The 21014-nt window shown below is 53.9% G+C and overlaps 1 protein-coding gene across 5 annotated transcripts; it reads left to right on the top strand.

Annotated features, from left to right (window-relative positions):
- The first annotated feature begins 5839 nt into the window (after window positions 1-5839).
- On the top strand, window positions 5840-20803 carry LOC120371245 (mucin-5AC-like). Of its 5 annotated transcripts, none has more exons than XM_039486818.1 (9): window positions 5840-5899; window positions 7045-7305; window positions 9095-9348; window positions 10763-11021; window positions 11856-12674; window positions 13519-14337; window positions 17433-17546; window positions 18577-18662; window positions 19341-20803. In XM_039486818.1, exons 2-9 carry the CDS (start codon window positions 7221-7223, stop codon window positions 19413-19415), a joined length of 2511 nt encoding a protein of 836 aa, XP_039342752.1. In that variant the 5' UTR covers window positions 5840-5899; window positions 7045-7220; the 3' UTR covers window positions 19416-20803. The 5 variants fall into 5 exon arrangements, with proteins under 5 accessions (XP_039342752.1, XP_039342750.1, XP_039342749.1 ...); XM_039486816.1 differs by having other exon boundaries at window positions 9095-9607; window positions 10206-11021; XM_039486815.1 differs by having other exon boundaries at window positions 9095-9607; window positions 10203-11021; window positions 11859-12674.
- The last annotated feature ends 211 nt before the right edge of the window (window positions 20804-21014 follow it).

Raw genomic sequence — 21014 nt, 5'->3', positions numbered from 1 at the left:
GAAAGTTTCCCATGTTGGCCTCCTCAGAAGAAGAAAAAAAAAGAAGGTCTGCCATGAGTGGAGAGGGTGGTAGAATGAGGTTGCCTACAATGGCATATGGCCCATCTGCAACTGATGTTAGCAAATATCTCCAATGCTGGACACTAGATGGGGAGGGCGTTGAGTTACTACAGAGCATTCTTTCCCAGGTGTCTGCCTGGTGGGTCTTGCCAATATCCTCGGAGTTAACTGATTGCCCTATTTGGGGTTCCCCTGGATCAGATTGGTGGAGACCCTGTTTTGTTTTGTTTTTTGCCTTCCTCTGCAGCATGGGTCACGGGTCACTTGCCAGTTTGAACTAGAGTAAAGGGTGGATTCTCTGTAACTTGCAGTCTTTAAATGGAGATTTGTGGCCTTTCAGTAACTCAGCCAGAGGTTCTGAGCCAACTGCAGGAGTGGGTGGATGAGATTCCGTGAGCTGTAGATGTGAAGAAGGTCAGAGGAGAAGATCATGATGGTCCCTTGAGGCCATAAAGTCTATGAGGAGAATGCGTTTCAGGCAGACTATTGTTTGAGTTCATTGTGTGGTGGAGGCAAGCGTTTGTGTTGAACAAAAGAGGTTCACAGGAGAAGCATTCCGCACATCTACCAAAACTGGTTATAGCTCTCTTGATTCTGCCCTATGATCAGGTTAGCATCAAACGAGTGCTTTCAGAGCTGCTATCTGCAATCCTAGTCTGCAAAAAAACAGTCATGGCTTGATCTGCTTTCAGTTCACACCAAACAGCATGCTGATACCGATGGAAAAACATCTCCAGAGTTTTGAGACCGACTGAAGTCAAGGGACTATGCCTTCATTTGAGGTTGTACCACTTCCCACATAACTGAGCGACTGGTAATGGTATCACGTATTCAATCATTTAACCTGTTTTCTGCAACACTTGGGGTGTCCTTTATAGACTGTTGATGCACCCTGAGCAGGCCAAGCTTGTTTCAGGTTGAAAAGTCAACCTTTAATGTGCACAGAAATGTAGCCCCCTCACCCCCCGCACCTTCATCAAACAGACCCAGAGAACCACAGCGTTCCTTTAGAAAATCTGAGATTTATTTCCCACTCACACCTCAGAAAACTGGGTGCATTTTCAAAAAAAACCCCACAAGATCTCTCTCTCTCTTTTTCATTTTTGAATGTTTAAACTCCATTTTGAGTCAACTGGAAGATACAGCTGATGTCTTTAGGGGGCTTATTTTCTCTCATACACAGAGATGATGCATGGGGGGGCTTGGCCTGCTGGGGCAGGAAGGAAGAGGGGCTCTGTCCTTCTCTCCCTGTGCCCCTTCCCCCTCCCCCCCCCCTGCATGTTCGGCCGCCTCTCTGCCTGGGCTCAGCTGCCAAGAGGGAGGCCCTGCTGCCAGGGACGGGCTGAGCGAGCCGGAGCCTCCCCTCCTCAGCATGCTCCACTCTGCCCTCTCCCCCACCGCCCCCCGCTGAACAGGTGACGGGTTGGGCCGCCGAACAGCTGATCAGCAGGTGGCTGGAGGGTGCTGAGCACCCACAATTTTTTTCCTTTTGCTTCATTTGCCCTTGGTTTCCTGGCTTTTGGCACCGCCTGTAGGGTCTGAAAACAGAGCAGTGAGCATTTATGGTGGTTGCAGTTTAACAGAACTAGCGATTTTGGGTGCATCCGTTTGTGGGGGCCCAACCTGGGACATCTGAAAGGGAGACGGTTCAGAAAATCCGGCCACCTTTAGGTTGCCTTTGGTTGACCACCCAGAAATGAAGGGATCCCCAAATCACCGCTCACTTCTGAGAAATCAGGTGGCTAACTCCGAGAAAGAGCTGGGAGAGTGAAAGGAAGAGTGAGAGAGACGCTCTGAGGGCAGACAGAGGAACTGCAGCTCCTGCTGCCGGTTGGTTCTCATTTCTCTGGACCGTGCTACTTTCTTCTTACTGGCTGGGGCACAAGTCTGTACCAAACTCCATCATCCAGAGGACAAGTCCAACTCCAGCTCCAGGTGCTTATGATTTTTCTTTCCCTTGCAACTGATACAAACATGATGGCAGGTGTGGTAGCAGGCGCTCTGGGTCCTGCTGGCTGTGTGACCCCGAGCAAAGCCACTGGACAAATTTGATCCTAAGCGGCCATTGATTTGGAGAGCCTCCGTTTTTGGTGACCACCTTATGACATCCTGGTCCTGATCTGCAGAGGGGCTGAGCACCTGCCCCAGTCCCCCTGACCGTCTATTGGGAGCTGCAGGCACTCAGCACCTCTGACAGTCACACCCGAGGAGGGACACCCTAAAAAATCAGACCCCAAAATCACAGGCCACTTGAAAATGCTGCCCTCAACTTCTCCCTGCCTCAAGTTCCTTAGCTGGACATTAGAGAGACTGACACTGGCCCACTTTGGTGAGAGAGCCAGGGCCGGACACTGCTATAAAAATGCCAAGAAGGTTGTGACCATCACCGGGAAAAATTCTTAGGGATTGAGAAGATCTGTCCTGTCCAAGGGCCGTACCTTATGTCCTGGATACACACAAACATAAATACAGCTTTGTTATGGGTACGTATTATTTTGTGCTTACGGTGAGGAACCTGAGAGCCCTTAAAAGGCGGGAGGGTTGTTTTCCGTGGGCTAGAGCAGGAAAGTGGGGGTCAGGACTCCTGAGTTCTATTCCCGGCTCTGTTACTGACTCACTGCATCACCTTGGACAAGTCACGTCATTGCTGTGTGCCTCAGTTTCCCCATATGAATTGCAGCAGGTTCTGAACATTCCCCAAAGTTCCAGAATGGTCAGAGATTGGCTTTTCAGTCCATTCAGTAGCGACGGGTCAGCCACAAAGCGAGGAGCAGCTTCCAGACCCAAACGTCCCTGCAATGCCGACGCTTTGGTGCTGTCTGACCTCCACCACTAACCTTGATGGGGCGAGTGCCCAATGCATCTCACTTTGCGTGTTACAGGCTCTGACTAGCAGAAAGAGGAAATAGAGGAGGAAAAAAAAACCACAGGTGTGGAGCGGCTGCAGATTGCCTGTGGGCCAGAAGCATGAAAGTGGTGCCAGCAGCCCAGGGAGATGTCGTGTGTAGTGCTGATTGTCATTAGCTGTTGGAATGAGGAACTTGTGCAAGGAACGGCTCTTGCCACAACTGCAGCTTTCAGTCATGAGAGGCACTGGGGAAGTGATGTCGCTAAAACACCTGGGGGGGAAGTCACCTGGCTGGGCTCACCTGTTAGCTACAAGCTGCAGCTGGCTTTGCTGGCAGCGCCCTGCAGCTTCCGCAGTCACGGAGCCCCCCAGAAAGAACCCCAGGGCACAGGTCCCCAAAAGAACCCAGCACCGGATTCCCCAGGGCTCAGCACCCGCACTCAGGGCCGGGTTCCCCAGGGCTCAGCACTCGCACTCGGGACTGGGTTCCCCAGGGCTCAGCACCCGCACTCAGGGCCAGGTTCCCCAGGGCTCAGCGCCCACACTCAGGACTGGGTTCCCCAGGGCTCAGCACCCGCACTCAGGGCCAGGTTCCCCAGGGCTCAGCGCCCGCACTCGGGACTGGGTTCCCCAGGGCTCGGCGCCCGCACTCGGGACTGGGTTCCCCAGGGCTCGGCGCCCGCACTCGGGACTGGGTTCCCCAGGGCTCGGCGCCCGCACTCAGGGCCAGGTTCCCCAGGGCTCAGCGCTCACACTCGGGGCCGGGTTCCCCAGGGCTCAGCGCCCGCACTCGGGGCCGGGTTCCCCAGGGCTCAGCGCCCGCACACTGGGTCGGGTTCCCCAGGGCTCAGGCCCGCACTTGGGGCCAGGTTCCCCAGGGTGCGGCGCCCACAGTGGGGCAGGAAGCTGAGCTCCCCTGAGGCTGCGGAATAAGGACTGCCCCGCTGGGGGCAGCGGGGGGAAGGGGAGCAAGGTAGAGCCGAGCAGGGGGAGTCGGGGTGGCGCTGCAAGGCCGCTCCACTGCAATCCTTACTGCTAATCCCTGTGGCAGAGCAACAAGCCATTACTGGCAGCGTTGTAATGTTTACAGGGGTGTTTGCCAGCAGGCCTGATTGATGAATCACACGGAGGCAGAGGGAAAACACCGGGCCAGATCCTCAGCTGGCGTAGATCGCAGCAACACTGACTTCGCTGCAGCTGTGCTGAGTGACGCCAGCTAAGGATCTCACCCCTTGTGTGTGGAGAAGCCACAGCTGCCTGCAGCATCTGTCAGAGGCATTGCCCGATAGCTGGGTGATCAAGTGACTGGAATTAAGGGTACCAAGCCAGTGTCACACATGCACTTTGTCTGGGGCTCTCGTACTCCTCCATGTCCCCTTTTAAAAGGACACTCGAGATGGAAACAGCACAAATTATTGAATAAGCCCCCACCCTGCTCAACGCAGGACTCTTCCCTGCTTTGTCCTGGCTAAACAAGGCATCCCCCTCTTCGCTGGCTCTCCCATGGTCTAACACCCAGCTTGGAAATCTACACGATGTTCAGCCACAGGCCTCCGTCACTCTGCTTTATCCCACTTCTCTCTCCTTGCTGTTTAGCCCTGCAGACGCAGGAAGGTGGCTCTCGCCTCCCCTTTAACCATCAGCCAACAGCAAATTCTTTTAGGATGGGTTTCGCAAAGTACCTGAGTCTCATTAACTCCCTTCAATGCTTGTCAAGGCTCAAGCCATGTCCACACTAGCAGGGTTTTGCTGGCGTGGCTATACCAGCATATTATACCACCAAAGTACTCCAATGCGGATGCAGCTTATACCGGCAAAGCTGAGTTTTTGCTGGCATAGCTTATTCCACCCCACCCCACTCCAAGTGAAACAAGCTAGACCAGTAAAAGCACAGTTTTGCCAGAGTAGGTGTGTCTACACCAAGCACTTCTGCTGGCATAGCTTTCGGGGTGGAGATCACCCCAACATAGCTATGCTGGCAGAAGACGGTCATAGAGGCATGGTCTCAGATCTAATCTTTCCCCATAAGTTGGTCCCTTCAGTCCCTTTGCTGAGTTTCTCTGAACTCCCTCTAATATTTTGCACGAATGTTGCTCCTTTTATCCAAGGACAAGAGCTGGTCAGAAAATACGGTGTGTGTTTAGTTGGTGGGTTTATTCCCTATGAAATTTTTCAAACTTTTTTGTTGAAAAATACTTGAAAACCAAAACTGGGGGAATATTTTGGCAACTGAACATGGAACCATACTCAGCCAAAAACTGCCCCAAACCGAAAATATTCGGCCAAACCCTTTGAAAACCAAATAATTTCCAGCTGAAAACTGCCAACATGTTTCAGTGTCCCAGCAAGTTTTTGTCAAGGAAAATTGATCCTGCCTGGTGTAGATTGCCACGGACTCGCAGGGGCGAAAGAAAATGCAGGCCTGTTATTTACCAGGCTGCACGTGGCAACAGACTATATTGGTAAGGGATGCAAGGAGAGTGTGGGTCACGATGCAAACTGCAGACACACACACACACTAAAATTAATCAATTTAAAGTTTTATTGGGGATAATTACAAGGGGTAAGGGAGGAGAGTATGATTAGCTAATAGAGTTAATGAAACTTAAAACACACAATGACTAAAATATCTACTAACAATATTTATAAACAAAGATGCAGCATTTAGTAATAACTGATACGTACAAACACAAACCAATGCATAACGACCGGCAAACGTAGAAGCTCTGTTTGAAACACGTGAGCTGAGAGAGAGGCTTCGAAGTGATCAGGCTCGGTTACGGGTGTACACAGGATACACAGGATTCGTTTTTCTTTCCCCTCTCCCTGCCTGCACATGGCAGGCAGGCCTAAAGTACCAACTATGACATCATAGAAGTGTCATAGGGGACGGGGCCCAAAACCTGTTTGTGTTCGTTTCTGATTGGCACAAGCAAAGTTTACACCAAGTAGGGGAGCAGGTGCCTTAAAGTCTGGCTTTGCCCCCAAAAGGTGAGGAAATGCATATTGTTTTAGAATGCGTTCAACACTGAATGACAAAAGAAGAGGCCAGGGCAATACTGGTATGGGCAAGTTTTATAGGATGCAGACAGGAACTCATCTCAACACCTGGGAAAATTTGTTTTGAGTCAGACCCAATTTTCTAGCAAAGAAAAGGTTTGACCGAAAATTTTCAACCAGCCCTGCTGAGGAGCTCAAAACACTTGGAAGAGGGGGAAACCGAGGCCTGAGGTCACACAGTGAGCTGTCTTGTCCACACCAGCAAACCTTTCTAGTGCAGACACAGCTTTTATACTGACCAAAAAGTGCTTGAGCTGCTGTAGCGCACACAGCGAAATAAGCGCTATTGGCACAACGACTTGATGCTGATATGGCTGCATCAGCACTTGGGCTTTTGCCAATATTAAAAATGTCACCAAAAAGTCAGATTCCAGACCCAAACTGACATTATTAGGCCAGCAATAGCGTTTAGCATAGACTTGGCCTTGGTAGCAGAATTCGGGTAAGAACCCAGGTCTTCTGGCTCCCACCCTGCTGCTGCAGTCACATGTAACTGGCCACGCTGGCTGGGCACATACTGGGATACTGATGTGTCCAGAAACGCACCCCATGGCTCATTAGTTCTGCACGGAGAGGGGCTGTCACTCATCCCTCTCTTCATTCAGCCCTTTGTAAAGGAAATTCGGCTGGGGAATGGCTCGAGAGGGCCCTGCGTGGGGTGTCGGTGCTACATCCAAATCAGGGATGGTTTTAAACCCGGTGTTTGATTAAACTTAGTACCCAACAAGTCCCATTGCTGCCGGGTGTCCTTTCAAAGCACCGTACACCCTGCTGCTGCAGCCAGCACTATCTCCTGGCTCCCTCAGCCGACCTTCAGTCCTTAAAGGGACAGGGCCCAGGCAGGGGGGCTGGAACAATTTGTATAGTGGGGGTGCTGAGAGCCATTGAACCAAATTGTAACCCCTGCATATGATGGAAACCACTTCAAGCCAGCGGGTGTGGCCGCACCCACAGCACCCCTGGGCCTAGCACCTCTAAGCACAAGTGAATCTAACTTCCCTCTTCCCTCAGTTGCATTGCATTTGCACCTGATGGCAGGGCGTGACATGGTTCATGAAAAAGCAATTCTTTTACAGGTCAGGTGCCAGGACAAAAATCCACCTGAAGTGAACCAGGAAAGTGAAGCGAACCAGGAAACCATGTTGCTAAAGCAAACAGAGGGTGCGGGCTCCCAGCAGGCGACTACCAGCACAGAGCAGACAGACTCCTGTTCCTAGGCCGTGCAAGCAGGACGTATCGCAGATGCGCTGAGATGGGCTGGCAAGGTTCATGGGGGCTGGGTTTGCTCCTGGGCTTTCTGCTGCACTCGAGGTGGCTCCTGCAAGCGAACTCTGCTGGTAAGGGCTAAGCGGGACTCATGTCTGTGCTACCTGTTTTATCTCAGCGGGGCAGGAGGGAACGGGGTGGTTACGATATTGAGTAATTTGTACTGTGGTGCTCAGTGAGCACATTAATTCTGCACATTGCAGGGGGGTTGTTTTCTGCCCTGCTTGCCGATGAACCACTCTAGAGACAAAGTGCTGCCTGTTCGTTTGTTTATTCATTGAGAAATTGGCTTTTACTGGTTCCTTCGCACAAGCTGAAGGAGGCAACATGTAATTAACTACAAGAGAAGCTCGGGTGGGATGGAAAACAGAGAGGCCAGGCCAGGATGCAGGACTATGAGTGTCTGGAATATCACTCACCTTGCACTGGAATATTAGAATAAAGGCCCTACAACGCCGTCAATCTCTCTGTCTGCTGACATGGCCATTACTTCCTTTACATGTATCCTACTGCCATCCTCTTCAGGGCTTTCTGCACGGGGGCAGGGGCCGATTCTGACCTCCCAGGGTAATTCTGGAGTAATTCCACGGCAATCTGTGGTGTTACACCCTGGACATGCGATCGGACCTAGGCTCACGAGGGTAGAACATCAGAGCCGAGATCCATCAGTGTGGCTGTGAAAACCGAATTTCTCCCTCCATTTCCTTTCTGTTTCTGAGCCAAAGGGATAACTTAAACAGGAGCTTGCTAGTACATTCTAAGGGAGCCCGTCACATTGAGGAGGAAGGAAGAGCTGTCGGTTGATCTGACATCGTAGTTATTTATGTTAATTAAAAACAGCGAGTCTGAGTCTCTGCTCAGTCTCACAGGTTTGACACCAGCGCAGGTCCATCGACTTTAATGGAGTCACTCTTAATTAACACTGATATAATGGTGAGAGGCAAGGCAGGCCCAGTTTCTTTAATTCATCATCATAATAACCTGTAGCACTTTTGAACTTTACAAAGAAGGTCAGTATCACCACCCCCATTTTACAGATGGGGAAACTGAGGCACGGGGAGGGGTGGGGGGAGTAACAGGTCAAAGGGCTCCTTCTGTTGGCTGATGTGACACCCTAGATGTAGCACCAGTTTATGTATTTATTTATTTACCAGTCTGTGCAGCAGACCTTGGGGAGAGCAGCCTTCAATTAAAAACTGCCTGTGGTATAGGTTTCATACACGCTCCCTTTCTCTAAAATGATGCACCAAACATGTGCGGCGCATGCGCCAGCATTTGGGGAGGCTGGCATGAGCGGCAGAAACTCCCCCAGTGCCGGGACATGGCTCCGCCCCTACTCAGGCTCCTCCCCCTGAGGCCCTGCCCACCCCCACTCCGCCCCAGACTCTGCCCCCGCTCAGCCCCAGACCCTGGTCCTGCTCATGTGAATCTTCTGCTCTGGAACAGATGAATATTATCCTAATATTTATATTTCAAACAAAGCTGGGACATCGATACCTCCCACAACAGCACAGATACTGGTGGGGCACTGCTCCTGGGCTCCTCGGCCCTTCGCTTGGGACACCCACGAGTCTGAGACCAAAGTGTTCCCCGCCCGTCCCCGTCTAGTAGCCTCCATCGCAGTCCTGTTCTCACGGACACCCGCACCCAGAAATCCTCCAGCTTCTGGCCCCCTTGGCCGCTGAGCCTCCGGGGCTGGGCAGCTCGCATTTAGGCATCATCTGCTGGCTGATCGCAATACTGACCCACCTTTCCAAGGGCCTGGAGAGTGACAGAAGCCCAGCATTATGACCTATAGTGTTGGTGTAAATTTCACGCTCACCTCCCCACTCATGGCTCCTGCTGTTTTTATTCGCTCAGCTTCTCCAGCGACGGAGGTGATAGGAAACCCTGCCACCACCACCCCACCCCCGACAACTGCTGTGGGTACCAGGCCCTCCACTGCCCAAAGTCCAGCGATGCCAGGCACCACCTCTGCAGCGCACTCCCCCGCCGAGCCAGCTGGAATCACAGGTACAGCCACTGCTGCAGAGACAGCCGTGTTTCTAACTCTGCTTGTGACCAACAGCCCAGCTGAGACACAGCAAACAGTGGTGGCCGACAGTCCCACTGATGTGTCGAGTACTGCAACAAGCGAGAGCACAGCCCCAGCTCCTCGCACCACGGCAGCAGAACGGGGAACTTCAGCGAGCACCGTGGCAGAGACACTCGTCACCAGCACAACAGCTAATACCACAACCGCCGTCAGCACCGCTGCAGCAACAGAGGTTCCGCGAACAGTCCGTGCTACCACCGTCCCAGCTGGAAACACGACGGCTACGTTCCCAGCTGCACCGAGCACTCCAGCAACTCAGAACTTCAGTGCAGCTCCAAGTAAGTGCTACAGCTTCCGCATGTGTAAGGGAGGTGCTGTGCCAAGATTCGTGGCCAGCCTGCGCAGCCTGTCTCTGGAATGCGGCACTCAGCGTTTGGCAGAAATACCAGCTTCCCCGTGTCCATGGGCGTCAGGGGTGGCTGGGATTTCCTGAGCTGAAATAGTGGTATGGGTTGGTGCTTTCACCTTGGTACCAGGGCCGGCTCCAGACACCAGCCTACCAAGCACCTGCTTGGGGCGGCACCTTGGGATGGGGCAGTGCTCGGGGTTTGTTTTTGGGTTTTTTGGTTTGGCCGGGCGGCCCTGGGGGAGAGGGGATGGGAGGGACGGGGCTTGGACGGCGCGGCGCTTGGGAGGGCGGGGACGTGGGTGGTGCGGTGCGCTGCTCGGAAGGGCGGGGGGCTTAGGCGGCGCAACGCGACGCTCGGGGGGTCGGGGACGTGGGTGACGCGACGCTCGGGGACGTGTTCAGCGACACAGCGCTCGTGGGGGCAGGGCGGGGCGACGCTCACGGGGGCAGGGCAGCGCTCTTTTTTTTTCATTTGGGGCAGCAAAAATGTTAGAGCCGGCCCTGAGCCTATCCCTTCTCTACAGCAGCTGTATCTGGGTCGATGGCAGCAGGGACAAACACAACCGCACAAGATACCCCCTCAGCGGCTCTAACTACACCTAGAGTACAATCCACACCAAATGCAACCCCAGCTTTACTGGACACCAGCTCGGCAGCAGAGACCACCAGAGCCACTCCTGACATCACCCCACCCCTAGGAACCACAAAGACAGTGACCTCGACCACAGCAAGCCAGGATGTCCCCACGCCAGCTGACACGACACCCATGGCAACTCTGACCAGCGCAGGAGAAACCACCGCAGCAGCTCCAACAACCACCGCACACCTGGAGACTACTGCAGGAAGAGAGACACTCACAACAGCCTCTGTTGTCGCCATGCCAAACACAACCACAACTCAAGGGGATGTCCCCACAGCAACAGAAACCATCCCTTCAGTGCTTGTCACCCTCACCACACCGAGCGTGACTACCACGGCTGTTCAGACCACCACACCAACGTCTGTCACCACGTCCCCGACGGAAACAGCATCCACAGTGGGCTCCAGCACAGAAGCCACCCTGGCGTCCGACAGTCCCGCTGATGTGTCGAGTACTGCAACAAGCGAGAGCACAGCCCCAGCTCCTCGCACCACGGCAGCAGAACGGGGAACTTCAGCGAGCACCGTGGCAGAGACACTCGTCACCAGCACAACAGCAAATACCACAACCGCCGTCAGCACCGCTGCAGCAACAGAGGTTCCGCGAACAGTCCGTGCTACCACCGTCCCAGCTGGAAACACGACGGCTACGTTCCCAGCTGCACCGAGCACTCCAGCAACTCAGAACTTCAGTGCAGCTCCAAGTAAGTGCTACAGCTTCCGCATGTGTAAGGGAGGTGCTGTGCCAAGATTCGTGGCCAGCCGTCTGCGAGAGGGAGGCAGGGTTGGAGCAAGAGGTTAGCGGTGGGACTGGGCCGGGAGGGAACCAGGACTGAAGGAATCAGTATTTGAATACAGGATGTCAGGGCTTCACTGGAAAGTGGCGTGACTCAGTCTACGCAGGAAAGACCCAATTGCGTCAGCACCACATCAGGTACTAATGCAATCCTGCGCCGTGGGCGACCAGGCATTGCAAATTGCCCACACCAACAGCCGCCTTCGGCCCAAGGTCGGGCCCTGAGTGCAGCCTGCACAGCCTGTCTCTGGAATGCGGCACTCAGCGTTTGGCAGAAATACCAGCTTCCCCGTGTCCATGGGCGTCAGGGGTGGCTGGGATTTCCTGAGCTGAAATAGTGGTATGGGTTGGTGCTTTCCCCTTGGTACCAGGGCCGGTTCCAGGCACCAGCCTACCAAGCATGTGCTTGGGGCGGCACCTTGGGATGGGGCGGTGCTCGGGGTTTGTTTTTGGGTTTTTTTGGTTTGGCCGGGCGGCCCTGTGGGGGTGGGGAGGGACGGGGCTTGGACGGCGCGGCGCTCGGGAGGGCGGGGACGTGGGTGGCGCGGTGCTCAGGTGGGGCGGGGGGCTTGGGCGGTGCGACGCAATGCTTGGGGGGTCGGGGACTTGGGTGACGCGACGGTCAGGGACGGGTTCGGCGACGCAGAGCTCGTGGGGGCGGGGCAGGGCGACGCTCTTTTTTTTTTTTGCTTGAGGCAGCAAAAATGTTAGAGCCGGCCCTGAGCCTATCCCTTCTCTACAGCAGCTGTATCTAGGTCGATGGCAGCAGGGACAAACACAACCGCACAAGATACCCGCTCACCGGCTCTAACTACACCTATAGTACAATCCATACCAAATACAACCCCAGCTTTACTGGACACCAGCTCGGCAGCAGAGACCACCAGAGCCACCCCAGATATCACCCCACCCCTAGGAACCACAAAGACAGTGACCTCGACCACAGCAAGCCAGGATGTCCCCACGCCAGCTGACACGACACCCATGGCAACTCTGACCAGCGCAGGAGAAACCACCGCAGCAGCTCCAACAACCACCGCACACCTGGAGACTACTGCAGGAAGAGAGACTTTCACAACAGCCTCTGTTGTCGCCATGCCAAACACAACCACAACTCAAGGGGATGTCCCCACAGCGACAGAACCCATCCCTTCAGTGCTTGTCACCCTCACCACACCGAGCGTGACTACCACGGCTGTTCAGACCACCGCACCAACGTCTGTCACCACGTCCCCGACGGAAACAGCATCCACAGTGGGCTCCAGCACAGAAGCCACCCTGGCGTCCGACAGTCCCGCTGATGTGTCGAGTACTGCAACAAGCGAGAGCACAGCCCCAGCTCCTCGCACCACGGCAGCAGAACGGGGAACTTCAGCGAGCACCATGGCAGAGACACTCGTCACCAGCACAACAGCTAATACCACAACCGCCGTCAGCACCACTGCAGCAACAGAGGTTCCACGAACAGTCCGTGCTACCACCCTCCCAGCTGGAAACACGACGGCTACGTTCCCAGCTGCAGCGAGCACTCCAGCAACTCAGAACTTCAGTGCAGCTCCAAGTAAGTGCTACAGCTTCCGCATGTGTAAGGGAGGTGCTGTGCCAAGATTCGTGGCCAGCCGTCTGCGAGAGGGAGGCAGGGATGGAGCAAGAGGTTAGCGGTGGGACTGGGCTGGGAGGGAACCAGGACTGAAGGAATCAGTATTTGAATACAGGATGTCAGGGTTTCATTGGAACGTGGCGTGGCTCAGTCTACGCAGGAAAGACCCAATTGCGTCAGCACCACATCAGGTACCAATGCAATCCTGCGCCGTGGGCGACCAGGCATTGCAAATGGCCCACACCAACAGCCGCCTTCGGCCCGAGGTCAGGCCTGGAGTGCAGCCTGCGCAGCCTGTCTCTGGAATGCGGCACTCAGCGTTGGGCAGAAATACCAGCTTCCCCGTGTCCATGGGCGTCAGGGGTGGCTGGGATTTCCTGAGCTGAAATAGTGGTTGGGTTCGTGCTTTCCCCTTGGTACCAGGGCCGGCTCCAGACACCAGCCTACCAAGCACGTGCTTGGGGCGGCACCTTGGGATGGGGCGGTGCTCGGGGTTTGTTTTTGGGTTTCTTTGGTTTGGCCGGGTGGCCCTGTGGGGGTGGGGAGGGACGGGGCTTGGTCGGCGCGGCACTCGTGGGGGCGGGGACTTGGGTGGCGCGGAGCTCGGGGGGTCGGGGACGTGGGTGGCGCGGTGCGGTGCTCGGGGGGTTTGGGACTTGGGCGATGCGACGCTCGGGGAGGGGTTCGGCGACGCAGAGCTCGCGGGGGCAGGGCGACACTCACGGGGGCGGGGCGACGCTCTTTTTATTTTGCTTGAGGCAGCAAAAATGTTAGAGCTGGCCCTGAGCCTATCCCTTCTCTACAGCAGCTGTATCTGGGTCTATGGCAGCAGGGACAAACACAACCGCACCGGATACCCCCTCAGCGGCTCTGACTACACCTATAGTGCAATCCACACCAAATGCAACCTCAGCTTTACTGGACACCAGCTCGGCAGCAGAGACCACCAGAGCCACTCCTGACATCACCCCACCCCTAGGAACCACAAAGACAGTGACCTCGACCACAGCAAGCCAGGATGTCCCCACGCCAGCTGACACGACACCCATGGCAACTCTGACCAGCGCAGGAGAAACCACCGCAGCAGCTCCAACAACCGTCGCACACCTGGAGACTACTGCAGGAAGAGAGACACTCACAACAGCCTCTGTTGTCGCCATGCCAAACAGAACCACAACTCAAGGGGATGTCCCCACAGCGACAGAACCCAGCCCTTCAGTGCTTGTCACCCTCACCACACCGAGCGTGACTACCACGGCTGTTCAGACCACCGCACCAACGTCTGTCACCACGTCCCCGACGGAAACAGCATCCACAGTGGGCTCCAGCACAGAAGCCACCCCGGCGTCCGACAGCCCCGCTGATGTGTCGAGTACTGCAACAAGCGAGAGCACAGCGCCAGCTCCTCGCAGCACGGCAGCAGAAAGGGGAACTTCAGCGAGCACCGTGGCAGAGACACTCGTCACCAGCACAACAGCTAATACCACAACCGCCTTCAGCACCGCTGCAGCAACAGAGGTTCCGCGAACAGTCCGTGCTACCACCGTCCCAGCTGGAAACACGACGGCTACGTTCCCAGCTGCACCGAGCACTCCAGCAACTCAGAACTTCAGTGCAGCTCCAAGTAAGTGCTACAGCTTCCGCATGTGTAAGGGAGGTGCTGTGCCAAGATTCGTGGCCAGCCTTCGCAGCCTGTCTCTGGAATGCGGCACTCAGCGTTTGGCAGAAATACCAGCTTCCCCGTGTCCATGGGCGTCAGCGGTGGCTGGGATTTCCTGAGCTGAAATAGCAGTATGGGTTTGTGCTTTGCCCTTGGTACCGATCAGATGGAATACGGGTTTCTCTGTAGCCAGCACCAGTGGGAGTCTGTTTTTCAAACAACTGCACAAGCCATTTCAAGCCCTGGCCCCAGGCTCACAGCTATACGTAGAGCTCATCCCACCAGGCAATAGCACCACACACTACAACTCCACGCCTTTTGCCCACCACCCCTGCTCCCGCTGCTAGCACAACAAAGGGCCTTCAATATGGAATCAGTGTAAATAGTCCCCTGTATTCCTGCAGGATGAAATTCATCCTTGGCAGAAGGGCCGTGACACGGCCTAGGTTCCACTTAGGGCTTTTCAATAGATCTCAGTGGGCTTTATGTGGTTCAGGAGCCCTGTGCAGAGGAGCGAATTTCAACCTCCTCGCCTTGTCCAGTGGAGCTGAGGTTGCTGCTGCGGGAAGAGGCACAGAAGGTATCTGGGGTGTTTGCCTGGGCCAGGGCCGGCTCCAGGCCCCAGCACGCCAAGCGTGTGCTTGGGGCGGCATGCTGCGGGGGGCGCTCTGCCGGCGCCGTGAAGGCGGCAGGCAGGGTGCCTTCGGCGGCATGCCTGCGGAGGGTCCGCTGGTCCCGCGGCTTTGGTGGACCTCCCACAGGCTGCCGCCGAATCCGTGGGACCGGGAACCTCCCGCAGGGAAGCCGCTGAACGCAGCCTGCCTGCCGTGCTTGGGGCGGCAAAATACCTAGAGCCGCCCTTGGCCTGGGCGCACGATTTCTGAAAAGCTGGTGTGCTGTGAAAAAGCAAACCAAGCATTTGAAATGTAACCACTCCAGGGCCTTGTTAGCCACCAATAACAAGGGAGCACGTTGATGTGCTAGGTGAGGGCTTGGGTGAACCCAGACAAGGACATGTTGTGCTGTGGATAAATGGTTCCAGGCCGGGAATGGCAGAGCGTGTGAAGTGGGAACCCAGCATCACAAGGGATGATGTCGGAGAAGCAAGGGAGGAATCTAGGAATTAATTTATTTTCTGAAAAATCATCATCATACAAGTTCCAATGAATAAAGACTCCCCTATAGTATATAGCAAGATGGATGCGTGTACCCCCATCTGGGCATGGGTTCTTTGTACAGAGTTTTGTCAATTTTAATGACCTTTATTATTTGATTACTAATATGGTTTGAGAGATGGAAGGTGTGTGTAACACTCCACCACCACCGGTCATCAGCAAGGTTTGAACTCTGAACTGTCCACAACAGAACACAAACCTCGTCCACTTGAGGTAAAGGAATAACTCCATTAGCTGGCAGCAGTAGTAGGTTGTTATCCTTTAGGTGACCCAGCCACTGGGGGGTGTGGGGGTGGCATGCCACCCACTTTACAAGTGTCCTACATTTTAGCTATAGTTTATTACATTCCATCACAGATTATAACCCTGAAAAACACATTGTCTATATAGGTTTGTCTACTCACGAAAATGAATGCAGAATAAACTAGGGTGAAAATTTAAAGCAGGTTAACTATTCCTGATTAATTCCCTGTGTGGACACTCTTATTCCAGAATCAGAGTGTCTTATTCCCAAGTAGCTTAATCCACTTTCAAAGAATGTATTATTATTCTGGAATAAGAGCATCCACACATGGAGTTAAGCAGGAATAACTGCATGTAGACAAGCTCTGTTGCAGAGAGGGGAAACTCAGTGAGTGTGATGGGTTTGGTCACAGAGATCCCTTTGGGACAGTCACCTGATGTGCTGAATTTACCTCTGAGCCCGTTTTCCCTGCCTGCTTGGGACTCCAGAACCCTGCCTTGTTGAGCCAGCCACGCTAGCCTGCTGCAACCCAGACCCAGGGTCTGGCCCATGCCCCCAAAGCTGCAGACTTTAACCAAAAACTGCTCAGCAGATCACCAATCTCCAGCACCCAAACACCCAGTTCCCAATGGGATTCAAACCCCAAATAAATCCATTTTACTCTGTATAAAGCTTATACAGGGTAAACTCATAAATTATCTGCCCTCTATAACACTGATAGATATGCACAGCTGTTTGCTCCCCCAGGTATTAATCACTTACTCTGGGTTTACTAATAAACAAAAGTGATTTTATTAAGTATAACAAGTAGGATTTATGTGATTTCAAGTAATAACAGACAAAACAAAGTAAGTTACCAAGAAAAATAAAACAAAACACGCAAGTCTAAGCCTAATACATTAAGAAACTATTTACAGGTAAAATCTCACCCTCAGAGATGTTCCAATAAGGTTCTTTCACAGACTAGACTCCTTCCTACTCTGGGCCCAATCTTTTCCCCGGCACAGTCCTTGTTAGTTCCAGCTCAGGTGTTTTCTCATGACTGGCAGCTTCCTTTGTTCTGTTCCACTCCGTTTTATAGCTTTGGCACAAGGCGGGAATATTTTGTCTCTCTGGATCCTCACCCCTCCTTCTAAATGGAAAAGCACCAGGTTTAAGATGGATTCCACCATTATTCCTGGGCTGTCTTACATGAACACAGGAAGGCTTGCAAGTAAACCATCACCAATGGCCCACACTTTGCATAATTACAATAGGACCTCAGAGTTATACTTTATATTTCTAGCTTCAGATACAAGAATGATACATACATACAAATAGGATGACCACACTCAGTAGATCATAAGCTTTGTAATGATACCTTACAAGAGACCTTTTGCATGAAGCATATTCCAGTTATATCAGATTTACGCTCATTAGCATATTTCCATAAAACATTATGGAGTGCAGCGTCACAGGGAGGTGGAGGTATCAGATGCCGAGGAAGAAATGGAAGGTTTATGCTGGTTCTTTCCTCAGAGATAGGACCTATAGAAGAAGTAAAATGTTTGGCGTTTCGGAGCTGGGCTCCCCACATTGCAGCCAGCACAGTATCTGCACACCACTGCAGATTGCACTGATGCCAACTTTCTTTTAAACAGCCACGGGATCTGCTGCTAACCCTAACTCCACTGCCCTGCCCTGGGTCCCAGATGTCCCGATGGAAAAGCAGACGACAGCGCTACCCACCTGCCATCCTCCAGCTGCCAACCCAAGTAAGGGCTGTAACTGCTTGGGGCAAATACTCATCCCTGCTTGAGTGGCCGGGCTGTGTGCTGGCAACCGATGGGAAAGGGATCCTCTTGCCAGGCCACGCCACGGCAACTGCTGCATCCCTGGAGCCTCTGCTCTTGAACGGCTCGTGGATCTGGGTAGTCGCAGGCCCACCAGCCCTGCCCCCTGCTGATTCCTCTCCCCCCAGCTATGGGAGATCTGGCAGCGAGTGTTTCACCCCTGACAAGCCCGACGTTCCACAGGTGCCTTTGTGGTTTGTAGTTTTTAATCCCCCTCCCCTAGATCAGCTGTGCTATAAATTCAGAGAACTCATCTCCTGCTTTCTAAGCACAAGGAGGTCTGTTCTCCAGCCGGGATCTCCGGGGATTCCCGGCGAAGGACCATGGACCAGGGCTGGAGCTCAATGTCCAGCTTGCTGTTCCGGCCTGTCTTTGGGGAGCTGGAAGGGCGTTCCGGTACAATCGCTTTCGAGGGATTGGTCCAGGAGTCCCCGGAGTCCTCACCTGCTGCCATGGGCATGACAGACAGTGACACACAGAGCCTGTGAATCAAGGGCAGAGCTGGCCTAAACGGTTGGCTTAGGGATTAGAAATGAGAGGAAGGGTGGTCTCGTGATAAGGCATCGGGCTGGCTTCAGTTCCCGGCTCTGCTGCAGACTCCCTGTGTTCCCTTGGGCAAGCTACGCGGGGTCTGTCTACACTGCAGTTAGACACCCGCAGCTGGCCCCGTGAGGTGCAGCCCAAGCCTGTCTACACTGCACAGCCCCTTAGCCTGAGCTCCGCGAGCCCGAGTCAGCTGGCACAGTGCAGACGTACCCTGAGTCTCTCTGTGCCTCAGTTCCCCATCTGTACAATGCTCTTCTCTATTTAGATTTGGGGCAGGCTCGTTCTCGTCCAATAAGTATGTACAGCACCTAGCGCCATTGGGCTCTGATCTTGGTGGGGGCGTCTAGATGCTACTGGAACGGAAATTATTGGTAACCTAATAATATTTTGCTCTCTCCGTGCCTAGCTGATGCTCGCCTCTTCCTGTCGCTGGGACTGACCACTCACCTGAACCTCAGCGAGCCCCAGGTCAGGGCTATGGTTTTGTCCAAGGTGAGATTTGTGAAATCTGACAGCTCTCCCACAGAATGCCCACGCAGGCTGCCAAAGGTTGAATCGTTGGGGCTGGCACTGTGAGAAGATGCAGACCATGGTCCAGAGGAGGATTAAGGGTTCCTGGGATCCTGGGCCAGAGCAAGTGGGGGGCCCCTCCCCACCCCTTCCGCCTGCGGCTCCGCCCACAACCCCACCCCTTTCTGCCCCTTCCCCGGGGCCCCCCCAGGGACCCCCCCACTCTGCCTCTCCCCACTGCAGCCCCGAGACTGGAGAAGCCCTGTCCTGGGGGGTGAGAGCTCCTCCAGTCCTGGGGCTGCAGTGGGGCTCTGCGTGCTGAGGCTTCCCCACCTCCTGCACTTCTGCAGAGGACCAGGGTCAGGGCGCTGGGGCTTCTCCCGTCCACCCAGCGCTTCTGCCAGAGAGTGGGGTCGGGTGCAGGGTCTTTCCCTGCCACCCCGCGGCTTCTGCCGGGGAAGGGGTTGAGGCATGCTGGGTGTGGGGAGGGCTTCCCTCATCTCACAGCTTCTGCCAGGGACGTGGTCGGAAGCCGCTGGGGGGATTCCCACACCCCTCCGGCCTGGCGCTGCTGCCGCAGAGCGGGGTTGGGACGTGGGGGCACTGTTTTAGCGCTATCCTCATGCCGTGTGGGTTTCATCCCTGTGTTTTTCTCCCCAGCTTGAGCAAGAGCTAAAAATGAAGTTCCCATGCACCGGGTTCACCGTCCTCTGGAAAGGAGAGGGCGGAAAGTGAGCAGCGATTCTGCTGGCCCCCAAGGAACCGACGGCTTCATGTCTGGGTGCCACGGTGAGCGGGACAAGGGCCACGACACGAAAGGGGACCACGCGGCTGCTGCTACCTGTGCTCATCGACTCCGGAGTGGAAACCCCACCTGGAGGATACAGCTTTAACCCCAGAGAAGAAATCTCTCTTCTGCGTGCCGAGACCTCAGGCTTTCTTTTGCCATAACCCTCCTGGACTCTGTTTCTCAAAGGCCAGACCCCCATGGCGATTCCATAGACAGTAAGAATTCAGAAAAGAGGTGAATGCCCTTTAAAGGTCCCAGTGAAGATGAAAAATGTCAGGTCTGGAGATTTCCCCTCTTCCTGTATGAAAGGAGCCGATGCTTTGAATTGCAAGCTCTTGGGACTGTCTCTTACTATATATCCGTACATCCTAGCACCATATCTCAGTCACAGCCACGAGGCCTCGCTGTCAGATAATCAATAGTATTGGGATCTTGGGGGGGACCAGCAAGTGGAGGCTCTGACTCCCGCTGTATTACTGCTGTCCAGGTGCAGGCGAATCCTGCCTGCCCAGTATAAAAGGGGTTGTTTTTCCCAATTCTGCAGGATCCTTCACTGGATTTTTCCAGTTCCAGCTGAGCTGTTTGTCCCTTTCCGGGAGGCAAATGAAACTAGTAATTCATTAACTGGTTAATCAGCCAGGTAAAGTCACACTAAAATAATGTTTAGTTAGAGCAATCTTTTAAACACTCCCCTTGTTTTAAAAACTCCAGAAAACCAGACTTTTGGGAGTTTCAAGACCAAATCAAATAATAATTTTGGTTTTTATTTAATCCCTGGCCTAGCACTGGATTCAGACTCGAGATAGGGTGTAATGTTTTTTAACTGTGAGAGTAATTAACCACTGGAACGATTTACCCAGGATCGCGGTGGAGTCTCCATCACTGGCAATTTTTAAATCACAATTGGACGTTTCTCTAAAATATCGGCTCCCAGAATTCTCTGCGGGACATTCTATGGTTTGTGTTACGCAGGAGGTCGGACGAGCTGGGTTCCTCTTCCAACCTCCAAGCCCAGGGAGCAAAGCTGCTGGTTCTGATTCTCTCCCACATCATGCTGCATATAGAAAACACAGAAGACCCCCTTATGTAAACTGAGGCAGAACCTGTGTTCCCAGCCCGGAGCCTGGCTAGTGCCCTCTCAGGGACTAGGGCTGCTTGCCTGTGCTGTTTGCACTCTCCGCACTCTCTTTACCTCCACCATCCCTTTAAAGGTAAACAGCTCCAATAGGTGGGCTGGCCCTAAGCGGTAGGTTTTCCAGGGCCCTGTGCTAAGTAACACACAGACTCATAGAATCGTAGGACTGGAAGGGACCTCGAGAGGTCATCTAGTCCATTCCCCTGCACTCATGGCAGGACCAAGTATTATCTGGACCATCCCTGACGGGTGTTTGTCCAACCTGCTCTGAAAAATCTCCAGTGATGGAGATTCCACAACCTCCCTAGGCAATTTATTCCAGTGCTTAACCACCCTGACAGGAAGTTTTTCCTAATGTCCAACCTAAACCGTCCTTGCTGCAATTTAAGCCCATTGCTTCTTGTCCCCC

Source organism: Mauremys reevesii, linkage group 9, assembly GCF_016161935.1.
Source record: "Mauremys reevesii isolate NIE-2019 linkage group 9, ASM1616193v1, whole genome shotgun sequence".
Taxonomy (NCBI): Eukaryota; Metazoa; Chordata; order Testudines; family Geoemydidae; genus Mauremys; species Mauremys reevesii.
The sequence above is the reverse complement of the archived record's forward strand: the minus strand, read 5'-3'. Positions and strand labels throughout refer to the sequence as shown.

Coding starts and splice junctions, on each gene's coding strand:
- LOC120371245 (XM_039486814.1), top strand. CDS start 7,221: ATGGGCTGGCAAGGTTCATGGGGGCTGGGTTTGCTCCTGGGCTTTCTG. Junction 7,306..9,094: donor CCTGCAAGCGAACTCTGCTG/GTAAGGGCTAAG, acceptor TTATTCGCTCAG/CTTCTCCAGCGACGGAGGTG. Junction 9,608..10,202: donor GAACTTCAGTGCAGCTCCAA/GTAAGTGCTACA, acceptor CCTTCTCTACAG/CAGCTGTATCTGGGTCGATG.